The sequence below is a fragment of the Podarcis pityusensis genome, assembly GCF_964106645.2.
Source record: "Podarcis pityusensis genome assembly, chromosome: 11".
NCBI classification, from domain to species: domain Eukaryota; kingdom Metazoa; phylum Chordata; class Lepidosauria; order Squamata; family Lacertidae; genus Podarcis; species Podarcis pityusensis.
In genome coordinates, this window is record NC_138036.1 from 30,383,634 (window position 1) to 30,403,447 (window position 19,814).

The following is a 19,814-nucleotide window of genomic DNA, read 5'->3' on the forward strand; positions in this document are numbered from 1 at the left end:
TATGTAACCTGAGGTACACTGTATAGCCTTTGACGGGTTGCAAAATTAGAACTAAATCAAGTTTTGTGTTTTGGCATGCAGTCCAAATAAATCATAGATGTGTGAGGTTCAAAAATCAACTGGATGTTGTTGTTGTTGCTTTAAATTCATGATGAATGCATGAAAATCCCAGTTGGTTGAATCATAGAATTGTAGAGTCGGAAGGGACCACAATGGGGACTGTCTAGTCCAACCCCCTGGAATGTGGGAATCTTCTGCCCAACGTGGTGCTTGAACTCACGGCACTGAGATTAAGGGTCTTATGCTCTGCCAACTGAGCTTTGTATGTATGAACCCTGCTTCCTGCCAAGTTCTCTCTCTCTCTACTCCCACCCATTATCCCCAAGCTGGGGAGCAGGCAGGAATACCTACCTTGGAAAAAGAGTAAAGGGTAACAAGTGATGGATGGCTCACTTCAACACAAAACAGGGCCTACAAGGCTACTGCAAGTGGTGTACAGGGTGCCATTTTCTACTGGGTATGCAGTTAGTAAGAACATAAGGAAAGACTAGTCCAGCATCTTGCCTCCCACAGTAGCCAAAAAGATGCCATGGAAAGCCCACAAGCAGGATCTGAGCATCACTCCCCTTTTTGGTGCTCCCCATAAACTGATATTCATAGATATACTGATGCCTCTGATACCAAAGGTTGCTTATTTATTCCTCATGCTCAGCTCAGAGGTTGCTAAAAACAGTCATCATAAAAATGCACAAGTAAACATAACAGTAAAATAAAACATCGGATATAGTATTAACAGACAGTGATATGGCAGAGTAATTCTGATTTTGTCCAGAGGCCAGATGAAATAAATGTGTTTTAAGTTGTTACTTGAACAACAACAACAATTTATTATTTATACCCCACCCATCTGGCTGAGTTTCCCCATCCATTCTGGGCAGCTCCCAATCGAGTGTTAAAAACAGTACAGCATTAAATATTAAAAACTTCCCTGAACAGGGCTGCCTTCAGATGTCTTTTAAAAATAGGATAGCTGCTTATTTCCTTGACATCTGATAGGAGGGCATTCCACAGGGCAGGCACCACTACCGAGAAGGCCCTGCCATATGAGCAGCCCCATAGACCATGTCCATTGAGGGAACCATGAGCAAGGCCACCTAGTATGGAGTGTGGGTGAGTGGGTGTTTGTGTAATTATCCTTTAAGTCATGGGTAGTCAAACTAAGGCCCGGGGGCCGGATCTAGCCCAATCGCCTTCTAAATCCGCCCTGCGGCAGTCCAGGAATTAGCCTGTTTTTACATGAGTAGAATGTGTGCTTTTATTTAAAATGCATCTCTGAGTTATTTGTGGGGGCATAGGAATTCGTTCATTATTTTTTTCAAAATATAGTCCGGCCTCCCCACAAGGTCTGAGGGACAGTGAACCGGCCTCCTGCTGAAAAAGTTTGCTGACCCCTGCAAAGTTTAAGTACTTGAGTCCTTAACTAGGACTAGTTGGGTTGTCTGTTTTTGTTTCTATTATGTATTTTCTGTTTTTTATACAGTGGTACCTCGGGTTAAGTACTTAATTTGTTCCCGAGGTCCGTTCTTAACCTGAAACTGTTCTTAACGTAAAGCACCACTTTAGCTAATGGGGCCTCCCACTGCTGCCGCGCCACCGGAGCACAATTTCTGTTCTCATCCTGAAGCAAAGTTCTTAACCCGAGGTACTATTTCTGGGTTAGCGGAGTCTGTAACCTGAAGTGTATGTAACCTGAAGCGTATGTAACCCGAGGTACCACTGTATTGTGATTTTATGCTGTGAACTGCCCTGAGATCAACGGGTGTAGGACGATATACAACATCAATAAAAAATAGTAGTCCTTGATAGCTGTATCCTCTATTAATTTGTCAAATCCCCTTTTAAAGACATCAAAGTTGGTGGCTATTGCTACATATTGTGACTTCCAGTTGTGCTGTGAAGAAGTCCTTCCTTTTGCGGTTTTCAAACTACAAGCACCATGATCCCTAGCAGTAGATGAAGCTCTAGGCATCATTTGCATCTAAGATGAGTCCTTGTAAGGTTTCTTCTGTATCAGACTAAGACCCTTTATTCCTTAAGAAGGGTGGAAGAGCAGAGCACCAGCAGAGGGTTGGTGTGGTGTTTATTTTGAGTTGGGCCAAGCTTGAAGGAGACAGGACCCAGCTCAGAATGGGACCAGATCTTTCAGGTTGTGGTGCATTTTGAATTCACACCTTTAAAAACTTTTTCTATGCCTAAAATAAATAATTGTTTTCCATATTTTCCTAATCACCAGAATACCAATAGCAGATATAAGAAGCTATATATATTGACCTGGAAGGGAAGGGAAGGGAAGGGTGTCAACTCAAGAGCAACTCTTCATCCTGTCTCTCCACATGATTCCATAAACCCACTGAAATTCCACACCTTTGGGGAGGTGGGATTAATTTTGAGGCCACAGTGTCTGAAGTCCCCTGTTTCAACACCCTTCCTACGTTGTATTATGATTTTATTTCATACAAGGTTAAAAGTCCATGAAAGTTTTGCCCTTCTCCATTCCTAGCTGTTAATGGCATGTTTACCCTTAGGTGCAATACAGTTTTAGTAAAAAAAAAAAAAAAAAAGTTGGATAGTTGCTCTCTCTCTAAGTTTCACAGCTTGTTAACAATGATAATAATGCCCGTGACAGGTCAGGAGGAGGGCGCTGATTCTGATTTTACCTGACTTTAAGACAAAACTGCAGATGCAGTAGGAACCAAGATGAAAACTGCCGCAAATTGGCAGAACTGTTGGTTTGCTTTTCGCTTGAGCTATTGACAGATAAATGCATTCCTCCTCTCTTTGGTTACTGCAGACGTATGTATGTATGTATGTATGTATGTATGTATGTATATTTAAATATAGCCCAAATAATATGGGAAGGCCTTGCACTTAGCAAATCATTTTACTGTTGTGTGCTAGTGACCCTGCTGACATTGAGATTCAGAAGATCAAAAGCTATTTTCTGCTTTGTCACATATTCTGCAGTCTTGCCAGCTCTAATGGACTAGACCTCTGCAAAGAGTGAAAGATGTCTGTGGGCATAGACTGGCCTGGAGCACCTTAGCAGTTTATATTTAGCCATCGCCCAATGAGCGTTTGTTTGCACACACGTTCCTGTGCTTCTCTGTGGCTTCCCTGTTTGGGGAAGAGAGATGAAGGTGTGTCACAGTCGTTTTCATTGTTAGATGGACCTTTGTGATTAACATAGACAGTTAAAGGTGATAGAAACTCCAGTAAGAGAAGCAAGGCCACATCTGAAATGTTTAACATCAATGATTGGGTTTCACCAGAAAGACAACAGTAAGGGGTGGATCCTGCTAATAAATAATTTTAGGTTAGCCATTGCTCAGGTTTTAATCCACACATAGTTTAGAATTACTTGAAGTGTTACAATTTTCATACGAAGAAAAGATCTTTCAAAATAGAAAAACAGATATGTGCCTGAAGACATCTGTGTAACTTCCTGCGCTTGGGAAAACAGTAATATGTGTTGCAGCTCTTGGTGCTATGAGTATACAATAATCAAGGAAACCAAATATTGTCTCTAGGTAATAAAGGACACTAATATGTCATGTGCAACTTAAGTCTAACACTATCCTCCAACTCCTCTCACTGTACACAAAATAGTGTGAATATTTTGAACATTGTTTGGCTCTTTCCAAGTTCAGGAAACTTACAGATATGATCAAGCAGAGAAGGAGACTAAGGATTCCCACTCCTCCATGTGAGGTAGTTCTTGAGATCTACCTGACCCTCACGAGGGGGCTTTGTTGTATGTTTGGGAAGAATAATGTGGCAAGAAAGAGACAGGAAGACCCCATTGTTGCTTTTTTGACTGACTTCTACTCATTTTCCAGGTACAAACAATGACTATTTGAGGCCAAACTGAGGTGGGAATGGAAGCAGAGGTTTAACTCTTTCCTCCCACACCATTGTCCTGACAAAACTCTTCCCTTGGTGCTATGTTAATAGCAAACAAGTAGAGATTTTCATCAGGACCCCAGCAGGGGAGAAAATAATTAAGTTTTCTCTTCCAACATGCTGTAGCCCCAGTGAAAACCAAGGAGCCCTGGATTTGCTGTTCAAGTAAAGACACTGACATGATTCACAGTGATGTGTTTAGCATCTCGTCTACTTTGAGTACAGGAAAGATGCTTCCAGTTTTAACGGTTCTTTCTACTTTAAATAATGCAGTAACACTCACAGTGTCTGTTTTAATAATAACAGGAAAAGTGGAGCTGCACAAGGGGCTACGAGCTGTGTACCACAAAATGCCGCTCATGTGGACCCCCGGGTACCTGAACAGAGCCTTGCAAGTGATGGAGAAAGTGACGTTGCTTCCTGATGATACAAAGCTCTGCAAGGAAGCTGTAAGTGGAGAACTGTTGTTTTACAAAGCAGGGCCTTTTGCATTTTTGAGAAGAGAGCCGAAGGGTTTTCAAAGGAGACCAGCAGCCTGGTGGCTACTGCTGTTCGCCCTGATGTTTTGTGTTGCTCAAATTTCTGTTGAACTGATTGCATTCAGTGGCATTTTTCTTCACCTTGAGGAGGAACATCCTTTCCAAAAGACAAGAGAGGTATACGTAGAAAGGGCAACTTTTCACTTTTCAGCTTCTGCTTGACTTGGAGGGTGCCAAAGAGGCAAAGTGCCTGGCAGAGTTTCCTTTTCACCCTCTGCTCCTCATGTAGTGGGGAGAATAAATGGGGTATTCTGGACTCAAGTCAAAACACAGTGTAGATTATTTATTTATACTGTTGCTAAGCTGTTTACAAATAAATAAAAAATACAAAACATATAAACACACCCATAAAACAATTCAATCAAAGCATTAAAATAAACAGCCATAGTTGAAATGTACAGTAAAACAACCCTGCTGAAAGAGTTAAAACAGCAAATAAAGCAGGACGTTCAAATCAGGGCACCAGGGGAATGCTTGTCTAAACAAGTTTGTCTTTAGGAGCCCATGGAATGCCCATGCTGATGGGGCCTCTCGTATTTCAGCAGGGAGAGTAAAGTTAATAGAGTTGTATGAAATAATCATTTCTCCTGTTGGCATGCATGGGTGGGGAACCTCTTTCAGTCAGGGCCGCGTTGCTTTTTGGGCATCCTGCATGCCAGTGATGATCAAAGCCAGAGGCAAGAGTGGGCAGAGACTGGCATGCAACTCTTATCTTTGTGCAGTAGGAAACATGCCAGCCATGTACACACACAAACCCAGTCAAGCAAAAGGCATTGTCGCAGACCAAGGGCACATTCCAGCCAAGTGAAACCACTGAAGGGTGTGCAGAAAGGCTGGAGACGTGTATGGACTTGGCATGGCCCAGGAGAGTCCTGGAGAACCACATCCATCATACTCCTCACATGGCCTCATTGAGTGACCTTGGATGTGGCATTGACACAAAGGGAACAGGAGCTACTAGTGCCTTGCAAGCTTCCTATTCTTCTACATTTCTGCCTTGTCCAAAATACAGCTTTTGCCCTGCCCCCCAGGTGGCTTCCATTGCAGAGTCGGCTCACCCCATCCCATCCAGGCCTACCTTTCTCTCCTGTCCATTGCAGAGTCGGCTCACCCCATCCCATCCAGGCCTACCTTTCTCTCCTGTCCATTATCAAAGAGAGGGAGCCGATAGATGAATCCACTGAAAATCAAATGGAACACAATGAGCTCATGATGCATTTCAGCAAAACAGGAATTGAGATACTAGCTGACTTTATATAAGTGTACAATAATCTCTTCCAATATACATGTAATAATTGTGGAATATCAGTAAGAGCCTATGTGACCTGTCCAGAGCCAATCATAAAATCAATAGTAATTCCAGAAAGGCTGGGCTTAATCAACTCACTAAAGGCTGGGCTCACTAACTTTGGCCACCGTGCAGGCACTTCAAAAGAAAAACAAGACTCGCCATTAATTTCCCAGGGTTTCATTTCATAGCAATGGTAAAATAATTCACTGCTGATGCTATCAAATTATGTTTTTTGTTTGTGCCTTTATGGTTTTAAAATTTATGCATTCCATCTACAGTAGACCGTCTCAGAGACCCTGATCCATTTTTCTGCAGTAGGACCTGGAGAAAAAAATGTGCAGCCTTAATAAGACAGGAAAGTCTTGAATTTGAAAAACAGTGAATTATAGTATTGTCTGCTTGGCCTTCTGTTTATGACCCTCTAGCATTGTTGCTCTTGTGTGATCAAATTTGATCCATAAAGGTTAGAAATGCCCCTCCTTTATTAAACTAATAGGTGGTATTCTCATGAATTTTAACAAGAATCCAGAAGCTGCATAAAAAGCTCCAGAAGCTGCATAAAAAGGCCCACAGGAGCAGTATATTGACCAGTAGGAGAACACTTTAATCTCCCAGGACATTCTATACAAGATCTCAAAGTAGCTGTTTTACTACAAAGGAATTTCAGAAATAGACTGGAAAGAGAAGCTGCTGAATTGCAACTCATTACCAAACTTAAAACCATGGAGAAACCTGGTTTGAACAAAGACATTGGATTCTTATCCCATTATACATGACTAAGCCATTTCTCACCTTCTCACCCCTTGCCTTTTCCTGTAAGACCCATTACAGTCGTTAAGAGTCGTCAGCAGGCTCATCCCAGCTATCTGCCTATCTCCCATTCCCACCACCCTTCTGAGTAATACCCCTCCCCACCTTCTCACTATATAGAAGGATCTGGCAACTTCTGTTTCAGTGTATCTGAAGAAGTGTGCTTGCACACGAAAGCTCATACCAAGAACTAACTTAGTTGGTCTTAAAGGTGCTACTGGAAGGATTTTTTTTATTTTGACTATGGCAGACCAACACGGCTACCTATCTGTAACATTGACCATCCCTGTAATTTAGGCAACAATGATGCCCTTCAGTTTTTCTAAACAGCACTTATTATCTTTTTCTCATTTCTGTTGCAAAGATTGATGTTCTGGCAGCCACTTTGCAGCCCATCCCTATGACAGAAGTTTCCCCAGAGGACACCAAGGACTCAGAAGAAACACCGAAGCAAGTGCAATCGGAAGAAGCAGAGATGTCACGGCTGCCTGAGTACTTGAACCGATTTGGGGTATGCAGCTTCTCAGCTTCCCCTCTTCCCAGCTGGTTTTAATTAGCGTTATTGTCTGTAGCAAAAAGGAAAAGAGTACACCTTCCTTCTTCTTTATTCTGTGACACTAAGGCTCCATTGGTGTCCCACCAGGAATGCTATTGGGGCTTTTGGATGCTGACATTGAATTCATAGAGTTATAGAACTGCCAAGTTGGAAGGGACCACCAGGGTCATCTAGTCCACCCCCCACCCCCCGCCATGCAGGAATCTTTCGCCCAATGTGGGGCTCAAACCCATGACCCATAAATTAAGAGTCTCATGTTCTACCAACTGAGCTATCTTCTTACTACTTCAAACTGGGAATTGCCTTTCTAAAAGGTGTCCCTTGTCTGCTGCCTGGCTGCAGGGATGTTATTTTTGCATTTCATACATCAGACTTGGTAAGCCAAACTCCTGCTAACTAAAATGGAGTGTCACTCCTGATGAGTTGTTTGGTCTTGCACTATCTCTGGCATCTAAGGGCACAGTTTAGATGCATTCCCCTCTTTGGGTCAATGCAGGTTTAATAGGTCTTTCCCCCTTACGCAGCCTGCTAATGACTGTAAGAAAGTGGTCGCAATTTTGGTCCTGTGTTTAGTTCTAAGAAGGTCCACTAAACGAGTAAATGAGATGGTTTGCCTGGGGTTTTTGTTTCGTTTTGAGGCCCAGCCTTTTCCTGCACTCCCTCTCCCTCATTGTGGTTTTTGCATGATTTATCGCCCTGTCACTGGGGAAAGCACCCTTTTATAGAAATGGCACAGAGAGTATTCTACAGATTTATACCTACAGTGTTGTTCTAAGGATCTGTTCCTTGGTGAGATGTTTGTGTCTTGGCAGGTTTGCTGAATGAAATGTGCAGCTCAATCCGGCATATGTTTCCTCGAAAGTAAACCCCACAGATTTCCATAGAACTTGCCATATAGAGACTGAGCTAAGAATCAGGAAATTTCTCCCAGTTCAAATCTTGTCCCTGCCATGAACTCACTAGGGGAAATTTGTTTTCTCTCAGCCTCAGTTCCATGCTCCCTCCATCTGCAACCCTTACAGAGATGTTGTGAGGATTACAGCTAGATATAGTAGTACTACAGACTACAGATTACAGCTACAGTGCATGTGAAGAGAGCTTGAAGACTGGAATGTATTGTACAGATGTTAAGCCTTTTTATTGGGTGTGCATAGGAATGTAGGCTTCGTTTCTTTCGGAAATGAACCAGGGAGGGACGCTTGCAAGAAAGTTCTCTGATTACATCGTAGAGGAGGTAAAAAGAAAAGCTTTTTATTAGTGAGCCTGTAAGAGACCTGGTGGACTGGTTAGTATAGGCCGACAGTAGATGATAAGGAAGCTTTTCCCCCAGTGGCAAAACGTGAGAACAGGGATGGGGAGCCTGTGGTCCTCTTAGGTTTTGAGCTATATTATATTCATTACCCCTTGCCATTGTCCATGCTGGCTAGGACTGATGGGAGTTGGAGTCCCACAGCATCTGGAGGGGCCACATGTTTCCTGTCCCTGGATTAAAGCTATATAGTTAGCATCATATTTTGTGTCTTTTGAGTTCTGCACCGTTTTGCCCAAGTAATACTTTTTTCAGCTTTGCAAATGCATTGCCAGCCTACAGAAATGTGATAGTCCACCCACCCCATGCCTCTGTCACAAGACAAGCAAGCAGTAGGTTTGATAACATGCATGCTTGGAAGGAATTGTAGCTTCCAGTGACTCAGTACGCAGCTGATTTTTATGTTCCACCTCTAATTAGTCTATGAACAGCTTCTACCAGGTCGGAAACACTTGAAGCTGAGAGGTCAGGAGGAGGGTTTGCAGGATCATTCCATGCCCCTTCCCTGAAATTTCAGCTTTCGTTAAAGGTAAAAATAAGTTTCTGCTCCTCTTACTTGTTGAGATTAATGAAAAATGTGGAGGCCACATTCTTCCCAATGACACAGTAAGAAGCTGCCTTGCATTATTTCTATGCTAAGGAGTGCAAGGCATAAGGATAATTGTCAGGCTATAGACTAAACTTAATGTTTAATATTTATAAAGTTAAAATGCATTTTGTTAGTGCTTTATATAGTTGCATAACTTTTTCATCTATTTTGCTACTGGTATTTGGGCTCTGGGTCTTCTGCACTGATCCGCTCTCCTCCAGACATGCCCCTCCAGGCCCCCGCATGGCAGAATGGTCTAGCTCTCTGTCTGGGAAGATTGCTCAAAGCCATGTCTCTCACACTCTGCCCACAAAGCCCAAGGAATAGCAGCAGAAATAGCACAATTTAAAAAATGAGACTCAGATAGCAGTTGAGCAAGGTTTAATGGTATGTTTGTTCAGCAAGATGCCCAGCGTGATGGCTCAGTTCCTTTCCGAACAGGGTCACTTTTCTAAACAGGATATAATTTCCACTAAACTAAATACAGTTCTTCTTCTTTCTTCTTCTTCTTCTTCTAAATTTACATTATATTATTTGTGCAAGGATACAGTCCCCTGCTATTGGCCACTGAGATGTCCAAGTGCTTTTATGTCAGGAGAGTGAAAGGCTCAAGAAGATTACGGAGTGGGGGAGGACTAATGGAAATTACTTCGAAGAAAATAAATCTGGCGGTTGGTTTATGCAGCCTCAGCCCTGCAGCCAGAAAAGAGTTGGAAGTGATCATCCCCTGCTGGCCTCTCATCCTCAGATGGACCACTATGTTGTTTTTAAATTTTATTTTAAATAAAATTGTAGCTGCACTGGCCAATTCCATTGCAGTCCCCAACAGCTCCCCTTGCCATTTCAGTGAATCAGCACAGCCTATCTCAGAAGCAGTCCACCTATTGGCTTGGAGTAAATTCCTGTCCTACCTATGGCAATATCCCATGCGTTTTACGGCTTAGACCTATTGCTGCCACCATTCTTCCTACCTTATTTACCACTTCCTTCAAGGCAGATGGTACCTTCCCCTCCTCCAATGAAGCATTCTTCTTTGGCGATCACTTGTAGCCGAGTAAGATTGTCTTCCATAAACACAGTTTTAACAGTTAGTCCATAAGTGACTGTGGAGGCCAATTCTGAACCCACACGTCCTTCCACAGTGGGGACACAGGTTTCCGGGTGGGAGTTGATCACAGTGAGGGTTTGCCAACTGTGCCTTCCTCTTCTCCCTTTCATCCTGAGTTCAAGCATCTTAATTGCCCCCTGAACCCACCCAGTCAATCCCCTTCAGCAAGTTTAAAAGAAACCTAGATAGACGGGGTCAAAAGGGAACATGTGTGCTGTAGACCAACCTCCATTGTACATGCTCTTAACTATGGCATCCTGCTGCTTCTGGATCTCGGTGATTTTGTCCTCAAAGTTTCCTGGAAGTTTGTTATAGCAGATTGCTTAGGGTGTGGATAACAGAAGTACACAACAGCATTCCTGATGCTTCAGAACCGCATCTGCTTTCACTTTTCTAAGTGTTTTTAATCAAAAGTCCTAGAAACTCTTCTGTTTTGCTTGCTTTTTAAAAAAATTATCGAGTCATACAAAGCAAGTCAGAATATAGCTCAATCAAGACACATCAAAGAAGCATTTCGGTTAAACATGTTACAGACCTTGTATGAGAAATCGGGTTGGCAAAAACAGAACTCCACAGTGCCATCTGGTGGGACTGTATTAGAATGCATAAACAACACATATAAAGTCCTATGGCAGAGTTATACACAGGTGGCTTCCAGCCAGCCCACCTAAAACTTGTTTCAGTTGCCATTATGTATCATTTCTATAGAACCTGCCAGCATACGAACTGGATTTCCCATATTCCAGTGATACTGCTCTGAAACACTCCAGTTCTCTTGTGAGTCTGGCCAACTCTGTGCATTTGTTTATCTTCGGGTTTTGCTCGACTGAATTCATACATAGTCTGTTGCTTCAGCAAATAGTTTGTGAAGGTCAATGGTCCAGAACATGACAAAATTGCTCTCTCCCCATGGGAGCTGCCCGATGAGGTTTCCTTGGATGGGAGGCCCAAGCAGTGATTGCATAACAGACAGTTCTGCATTGCAGCGGCTACAAAGCTTTAGCTCTCTACTGCGTCCAGGCCCCATGCTGGAGGGTGGTTGTGAGTAAACATGGAGATGGAAATTGCATGGCTTATGGAAATTATAGGCTACATGAACTAAGAATGGGGGGAGTGGAGAAGCCCAGGAGGTCTTTGAAACAGCCTGTGTGGTAACTCTTGTTGACAGCAGGAATTGCAGTCTAGCGATACTCTCCTTAGTAGAACTGCCCTGTGGTTTGACAGGTTTTCCTCTTCTGTGTTGCACATGAATCTCACAAGGGTGGGATAGCAGGATAGGATTCAGTTAACTAGTCTCGTTATCAGATGCCCACACAAGGACCTCTACTATTGCAATGGGGCTCCCTCCCCCTTTCCTGGCTCAGGAGGGGAAACCCCCAGGGAAACTCCCCAGGCCAGCATGCCACGTGGTGGAGAAGGGGGTTGTTTGATCTGCCAAGCTGAAAAGCACACACTAACAGAGGGATTGCCATAGTGCTACCTTGAATTCCTTCCTCAGGCTAGAACTGGGGAGACCAGGTTCAAGTCTCTACTTTGCCATGTTGTTTACTGATTAACCTTTTCTCACTCTCTATCTCTCAGCCTAAAGAGGATAAAATGGAAATGGGGGAAGATTGAGCAATTTTCTAGCACTCTGGGTCTTCAGCTTCTATCGGCCCCTGACATTTGGCTATGCTGCCTCCTGTCCCCCAGAAATAGATTTTATTAAAGCTTGGGGGGAAATGATATACGAAAGTTAATATCAAAGGCTCAGTATCTTTTTATAATACCAAAGATAAACTTATCTAAACAAAAACACAAGCCAAAAAAGGGAAAGAAAGAAGAAAAAGAGAGGAAGGGGAAAGGGAAAAGAGGAAAGGGAGAAAAAAGGAGAACTTCCAGTTCTTCATCTGTCAGCTATATATATATATATAAATATCCAAAACATTCACTCTGCAGTAACAGCCATGCTGGCATGAGTTGATGAGAGTTGTGAGTTCAGCATCTGGAGAGCTACAGATTCTGCAGCCCTGATTGATGCCATCCTGAATTCCTAATGGGATAACAAATAAATAAATGAGCCCTGCTCACTGTGCATCTTATTTCACCTCATTAATAGTCAGTCCTAGCTAACCTGTATCTCTCTAAATTATGGGTATCTTCTAGTTTTGGTACAAAGGCACATCCGAGGATAATATTATTCCTGGTGAGTGACCAAGGATTTTTGTTGTTGTTGTTTAAAGCAGGGCTGTTTAGAAGCTTCCGGCTGTCCTATTGCATCCTTCCTAGCTAGGGCTGCTCTCTTCCCATTCATTTTCCTGGAGGCTTCTCCATTAGGGCAATTAATTTGCCTTTTGTCTGGGGAACATCAAGCTGTCCAGTAAAACTTCCATAACCACAAATGGCCCGCATCTCAAAGCACTTAAGTGAATTAATATTTTTTTACGATGCATCGGGGCGTGTCATGAGAAGCACTACACCACAGATAGAAGTGGGACTCTGCTGTGATATACTGCCCAGCTGCCTGGCCGAATCCTGCCTGCCTGCAATGGAGTACCCCCACATGCAGCCCACCCTGGTGCACCCACACAAGCAGAATCAAAGCAAAGTAAAGGGGCTGCATCCAGCGAGCTGAGCCTGAAATCGCATGAGTCATTAAAAAGGGGGCCATAGAGGAATGTGTGCTGGGCAGTTGCACAGGGACTCATGGGATCTATTTAGTATGCCATTAGGACAAGCCTATTTAAATGATTCCCATCTGTTGAGCGGAAGGTTAGCCAAAGCGACTCAGGGCGAGTCCTTGGATCAGCAATGGGGGGGCGGGGGCGGGGGCGGGGGGAGCCATAGGATGTTTAGATTGCCGGCTGGCCATTCATCATTTGTTAGCATAACGAGTCTTTATTAATGATGTTTCTCAGTCATCATGCAAGTTCAGCTATCCCAGCACTTAGCAGAATTAAAGATTGATTCTTTTTTTGTTTCTGCTTTGTTATTGCTAAATCATAAAAATCTAGTCTATAAATTATTGTTGCCCTTTGCTTGTTCCATCACCCCATCATTTTTTCCTCTCTTTTTCTTTTGGGGATGGAGAGAAGGAATGAAGAAGTGCTCCTTTATTGCGGCTGGCACGTTTTTCCAGGACAAAACGCAAGTCAGCTGCACGGTGCCGACTTGTAGAATTTCACATTCCAGTTCCGGGGAAAGAGGAAGGGGGAAAAGATTACTCAGGCCGGGCATGTGGATTGTTGATGTATTGCGACTGGTTGATTAGCGGTTTTCTTTCTTTCTTCTTTCTTTTCCTTTCTTTCTTCCCCCCTGCTATGACAGGAGCTGAATTCTAAGCTGCAGTCGCTTGGCAAGGTGGAATCTGCAAGCTTGTTGACACTGACCACCCAGCTTGTGGAGAAAAAGCAGCCAGCATTTGAAGTGGAAGACATTGCAAAACACAAGGAGAAGCTGAAGGAGTGGGAGCAGGAGCGGACGCTGCTGACTGAAAGGGAGAGAGAGTTGAGGGAAAAGGCCAGGCAGGAGCTGGAAGCCCAGAATGCAGCAAAAGCATCTCTTTAACGCAGAAGATCGACTTGTGATGTGGCCTTGACTGTATGCAGATGAAACCTTTCCAGATCCATCTTGCAGCAAAAGTGCTTCTTCCCCACCCCCTTAAAAACCACTGTAATTATAATTGTTTCTCTGAAGCCCTCAGTTTTGCCTCTTATGTGTTATGTCTACCTGTCGTCTAATAAAGTGATTCATTTCTAAAACAGGCTGGGTGAGACAGTACATTCCAAGTGCTCTGGCCACAGTCAGTATTGCTGTTTAAAAAAAGGATACCAACAGGAGTTCAAAATGTTGTCTGCTTGTTTTGTTCAAGGGATCACAAGCAGTCACCAGGTGAGTTAAGATCTGGAGTCTTCTTTGGAGGCAGCACACATAAAACCGCCTTGTATCAGGTCACACCATCTCAGACGGATTGCAGCACCCCAGGGTTTCAGGCAAGGGTCTTTCTAGCCCTGCTATTAGGCATCCTGGGCATTGGAAGCCATCACCATGTGTTGAGCTGCTCTCTTCTCCATGCCCTGTCAATACAGCAGCAGGAGGCTAGATCAGCTGCTAAAGGACCATAGGTACTTCCCTGTCCAGAGGGCATTCCACAAGATGGGGGCTGTGATAGAAGAGGTTTTGTTTCTTCCAGAAGTTGACCTAGCCTACCTATAAGTTGGAATCTGCAGCAGGGCTTCACCTGTAGAAAGTTCATTCAGGAGGAACCGTTGCCCCAGGGTTTTTAGGACACAGGCCTCTTAGGAGCCTTTTTGGTGGTGACTCCACAGGTATGTAATCTCTCTCCAGCCTTTTAGATGCCAGGTGAAAACCCACCATTTTTTGTTGGGTTTTTAGAAGCTTTTCACAGGCATTTATAGCACCACTACTTGAGAGTTACTATTGGGGCTAAATGTACCTATAATCCCAGTGAGCAAGATGCATTGATACTCTTTCACAGCTCTACGGCTTGGGCAAACAAAAATGTCCAGATTATGTGCATACAGAGTGAATGTTCTTGCAGTTCGTTTTCTATCTTTTCTGTTGGCTGTTTGCCCCTTGCTGTGGCTGTGCATTCCAACCCACATTGCAGTCTATGTGCACGACTGTAAACGTGGTAATTAGGCCTGTCACGACACATCAGGCCCTATTCTCGGTGCACACGATCAGCTTCGTTGCCCCCATGGTTCCCGTGTGTTAATGGACCTTTGTGGGATGGAGCTACTGTGGAATGGCAAATATGTCACTCCTGTAAGATAAACCTGAACTTTTGGGACTCTGGAACCTTTATACTTATTTTGCAGGCTGCATCGTATTAATAACTACTATTAAAGATAGCAGTTTTGGGGTGAAGCCTATCTGCTAAAGCTTCGACTCTTCTTCATATCTTCAGTCTTACAGTAATTGTAGTGTTCCACCTCCTATAGAAGAATATATTTAGCCTTCTTGGGTCTTTCCTTGTTCAGAAAACTTCAGAGCCAAATAAGCTGTTTGTCTCTCTCCCAAACCTTCCATGAGCCCCCCCCCCCCCGGTCATTTGAGACTCTTGAAACCTTTTCCTTTCTGCTCACATACTTACCATGTATTTCCTGCCTGAGTCAACCGTTAAGCCAAGCTTACTACAGAGTGGGTCTTCCACCACTTTGGCCCTGGGACACTGAAAGCTCCTTGGTGTGGAAAGAGAAATCATCTAGCTGCATGGATGCTTCTCATTTGGGAGATACATGCTGAGTGAGGACATCTGATCTGTACGTATGGTGTCTCCTGCAGCTGCCTCCAGTTGTTCCAGATCTCTTGAGGATGACCATTGTATAGTCCACACTGACATGCAATATTCACAGTATGGCCTCGGTCCAGTATATCTGAAGGAGCGTCTCCCCCCCCCCCCCCCAATCATTCTACCCGGACACAGGTCCAGCGCCGAGGGCCTCCTGGCGGTTCCCTCACTGTGAGAAGCCAAGTTACAGGGAACCGGGCAGAGGGCCTTCTCGGTAGTAGCACCCGCCCTGTGGAATGCCCTCCCACCAGATGTCAAAGAGAACAACAGCTACCAGACTTTTAGAAGACATCTGAAGGCAGCCCTGTTTAGGGAAGCTTTTAATGTTTGATCCGTTACTGTATTTTAATATTGTGTTGGAAGCTGCCCAGAGTGGCTGGGGAAACCCAGCCAGATGGGCGGGGTATAAATAATGAATTATTATTACAATAAAGTTTCTGGGGGAAATAGAACCTGCAATTTTTCAACAAAATGTACACATTTTTTGCATCCATCTGTCTCGGGAGGAGTTCACCTTTGGGGGTAAAGTCAAACTGTTGGAAGGTTGCAGTGCCTTCTGTGGCTGTAGAGACTGATATGAGACAGGCATGTATTGCTACAGCTGGGGCAGATGAAGGTGTCTGGTGGTGCTGCTGCAGGTGCACCACAACGTTTCTTCTTTCTGCGCTCTTTTCAGCGGTCGTTCCTTCTCTGGTCACTGATATGGATACACAACCTGTCTGTCTCTAGGCACTGCAGACATCTAATGTACGCATAAGGATGATGTAATCCACAAGCAGAGAACTCGGGCTATACAATGGAGTTTGCTGCTTTGCATTTGTCTACTTTTCACTGGGTGAGAGAACTTGTGGATGCTACTCATTTGCCTAGCAGATTAATCCTACCCTTTTGAGATGCAAATGTTACTCCTAAAAGGAAGATGCTAAGCCAGCCCTTATGGGGTGTGTTGTGCAGGTGCTATTACAGGAATTAACAGCCATGCCTTCTTGTTTACATAATGATGTGTTTATTATTCTGTGCTCCAGCATTTCCAAAGATGTCTGGGGAATTTCTGCCTGTGGTTACAGGTTGCACAGAGACTAGGTGCCACAAAGCTCCAGATTCTCTGCTTCCTCTAGCAGCTTCATACTCTCCACAGGGAGAGCCCTGAACGGCCTCTTTCAGAAAGCATAAGCACCATGATCCTCAGAAACTTCTCTCACAGCAGTAACAAGTTTAGCATGGCTCTCAATACTGTTAATGTGAGACTTTAAAGAGCAGCGCATTTGCACATTAGCGTTGTGTTAATGGACAGTGAAGGCTGTAGGTGAAAGCTGGCCCTGTTTTGCCCAGCAAAGCTCTCGGCCAATTCAGAAATTACTGGATTCTGTGTATTTATTCCACATGTTTAAATGGGTACCTATAAATTAATAATGTAGGATCAGAGATAGTGGCCTGTTCCTGTTCCTTTAACCAAAGCTTGATAAAAAATTTTCAGGACTCCATAAGGAAAGCATTACATAGCAGAGATAAACTTCCCCACTTCCAGCTCTCTGCAGATCATGCTTTGGTTAACAAGCATAGCTGCAAGAGGCAGCTGAAAAGTTTTGGTAACCCTGGTTTGGCCTTGGGTTCAGGAAGTGCATTTTGTATTGTGCAAAGTGACAGGCACATAGAACGGACTGCATATGTGTGTAATTTGTTTCAACCATAAATAATAATGGAGCAGCCATACTGCTGATTGACAATTTGCATGGCTCGTCCAGTTTTGTAGAATGTGAGCATTTTCGTGGAGATCACTGAATAACGGCATAAAAGTTGGTTGAGGATGAAATAAATGCCCAGTGCTAGTATTCAATCTATTTGTTTGGTTAAATCTATTTGTTTAACTTTCTTAAAGTTGGAGCAATAATCCTGTTTTATGAAGACAAGCATACTTGTACTACAAATTAATTGAAGAGCTTTTACGGATTTAATAATAATAATAATAATAATAATAATATACATGATTACTGTAAGTAAGTTCTCCTGTAGTCAGTGAGACTTGCAAGTGTGCTTAGGGGTAGCTGTATCTGACAATTGCAGTTTCCTAATACACACATTTTTGTAAGCATCCTTGTACATTCTTTTTTGTGCGTTTTCTTTTTGTTCCCAATTTTGGGATGCGCTACTAAATTCAGATAAGTGCAAATTTCTAAGGATTAGCTCTATTCTGGTTTATAGAAGCATCTATTAGGTAAGCTCATATTAAAATGCAGACTGTTTTAATTTCTCCTCCATCCCTAGCTGTGCACAGGATTGTAGCCTCAGCCTTTTCCCTCTGATCTTTTTATAAGTTGTGGAATGTATTCTTCCATCCATAGGATTCATGAGCGGCAGATGGATAAGCAAGGAGCTTGCTATGGAAAGAACACATGTCTGTTTTGGTGGTGGTATTCCTTTGTGGGGTTTCTGGTTCTTGTTTTCATCATGTATTTTGTGGTTTTATATTGTATTTTTATGTTGTGAACCGCCCTGAGATCTGCGGATGAAGAGCAGTATACAAATTAAACAAACACATCTTACAAGGGGGGTGGGGGTGGTTGTAAGGGCAACCTGCCTTTAAATAAACCTCTTTGCTTCAATCTGCTTTGGCAGCTTTTGATTGGGGGTTTCATGTGTCCAGCAATGCGTACAAAATATCTGCATACTAAGAGTTCTGTTTCATTTGAAATGCAAATTGCTGATTCAAATTCACAGCAGCCCCCGAATACTTTAATGAGTAGGTAAGCAAATATACAACTTCCCTCCCTTCCCTTCATTATTCACGGTGCTGCCAATCCAATAGAGAAGGTCAGTATCCATTATTCACAAGAGGGAAATTGCACATGTAATTCCCTCCATCTCAGATCAAGGCTAGTCTGTATTTTGCTGTCGTAGAATCAAGATACAGCAGTAGCAGAGCTGGTAAAAGAGCATTAATAATTCTGTTCACATTCAGAACAGTGTGAAACAGCAAGATCCAGCCTCCAGATATTATAGCTGGTTAAAACAGAATATGACTGGCATGCCAGACAGTTTGCATTGTACCCTGGCTTTTTTTCTAGGTGCTGTTGAATCGATCAGTATCACTTTGCCTTTGTCCTTTGCACTGATGTCGGTTTGTGTGGAGCCAGAATCTTAAAGCTCCAAGAATAGCCTGGCAATTTTATTTCAGTCTTTTCAGACTTGGAATTGCAGTCATTTAAGCATCTTTCAGTACTGAGATACCAGGAAAATGGGGAATCAATTCTGTAGTATGCAGTCAATATATATGCCTGATTATTATTGGTACTGTTTTTTGTGGTGTTTTGTTTTGTTGTATGCCCCCCTGATGGTTTTTGATAGGTCAGTACAGTGGTACCTCGGGTTAAAAACTTAATTCGTTCTGGAGGTCCGTTCTTAACCTGAAATTGTTCTTAACCTGAGGCACCACTTTAGCTAATGGGGCCACCTGCTGCTGCCGTGCTGCCGCTGAAGCAAAGTTCTTAACCCGAGGTACTATTTCTGGGCTAGCGGAGTCTGTAACCTGAAGCGCCTGTAACCTGAAGCTTATGTAACCCGAGGTACCACTGTATATACTTTTTAATAGATTAAAATTTGTGTATTGTAAGTCCATTCCTGCAAGTTTCCTCCTGAAATGCAACTGGCACCTGCATTTCTGGCCTTCCAGTGTCAGCTGAAAGCCTGGCTCTTTGCTTGGGTGTTTGAGCAATAAAGGTGCTGTTTTGGAGTTCTTGCTCCTGCCCTTTGTATTTTTATCCATTTTAGTTTTGAATTAGATGTTTTTATTTCTTTTATAAGGGACGTGGGTGGCGCTATGGGTTAAAACACAGAGCCTAGGACTTGCCTATCAGAAGGTCGGCGGTTCAAATCCCTGCGACGGGGTGAGCTCCTGTTGCTCTGTCCCTGCTCCTGCCAACCTAGCAGTTCGAAAGCACATCAAAGTGCAAGTAGATAAATAGGTACCCCTCTGGCGGGAAGGTAAACGGCGTTTCCGTGCGCTGCTCTGGTTTGCCAGAAGTGGCTTAGTCATGCTGGCCACATGACCCGGAAGCTGTACGCCGGCTCCCTCGGCCAATAAAGCGAGATGAGCGCCGCAACCCCAGAGTCGGTCACGACTGGACCTAATGGTCAGGGGTCCCTTTACCTTTATTCCTTTTATTGTGCACCACTTACAGATCTTTGGGTGCAAGGTGGTATGTGCAAGACAGATAGTCAAATACATTTTATTTCTACCAATCTATTTTGTCACAATCTTGGGTTTTTTCTTTTTTGCCAGATTTGCTTAAACAGGTTTAGATTGCCAGAATTAGCTCTCAGGAGCAGTAAGGAGAGGAAGGAAAGAGGAAACTTGAGCGT

At 43.5% G+C, this 19,814-nt stretch overlaps 1 protein-coding gene and 2 long non-coding RNA genes across 3 annotated transcripts in view; 1 reads left to right on the forward strand and 2 right to left on the reverse strand.

Moving 5' to 3' along the window:
• The window catches only part of MRPS27 (mitochondrial ribosomal protein S27), a 56,360-nt gene extending 42,458 nt beyond the window's left edge, over positions 1 to 13,902 (forward strand). Inside the window, exons 9-11 of the mRNA XM_080972969.1 lie at positions 4,267 to 4,409; positions 6,965 to 7,111; positions 13,469 to 13,902. Of these exons, the coding sequence (XP_080829095.1) occupies positions 4,267 to 4,409; positions 6,965 to 7,111; positions 13,469 to 13,708 (530 nt within the window). The 3' untranslated portion in view covers positions 13,709 to 13,902. The remainder of the gene's footprint in view (positions 1 to 4,266; positions 4,410 to 6,964; positions 7,112 to 13,468) is intronic.
• On the reverse strand, positions 874 to 19,148 carry LOC308458536. Its single transcript, XR_013977532.1, has 2 exons — positions 19,014 to 19,148; positions 874 to 1,749 (listed from the first exon to the last, which is right to left on the reverse strand). It is a non-coding gene; the product is annotated as an uncharacterized lncRNA (long non-coding RNA).
• LOC308458502 lies at positions 5,066 to 6,960 on the reverse strand. The gene is made up of 3 exons (XR_013977491.1): positions 6,859 to 6,960; positions 5,631 to 6,334; positions 5,066 to 5,577 (listed from the first exon to the last, which is right to left on the reverse strand). It is a non-coding gene; the product is annotated as an uncharacterized lncRNA (long non-coding RNA).
• Positions 19,149 to 19,814: the final 666 nt, after the last annotated feature.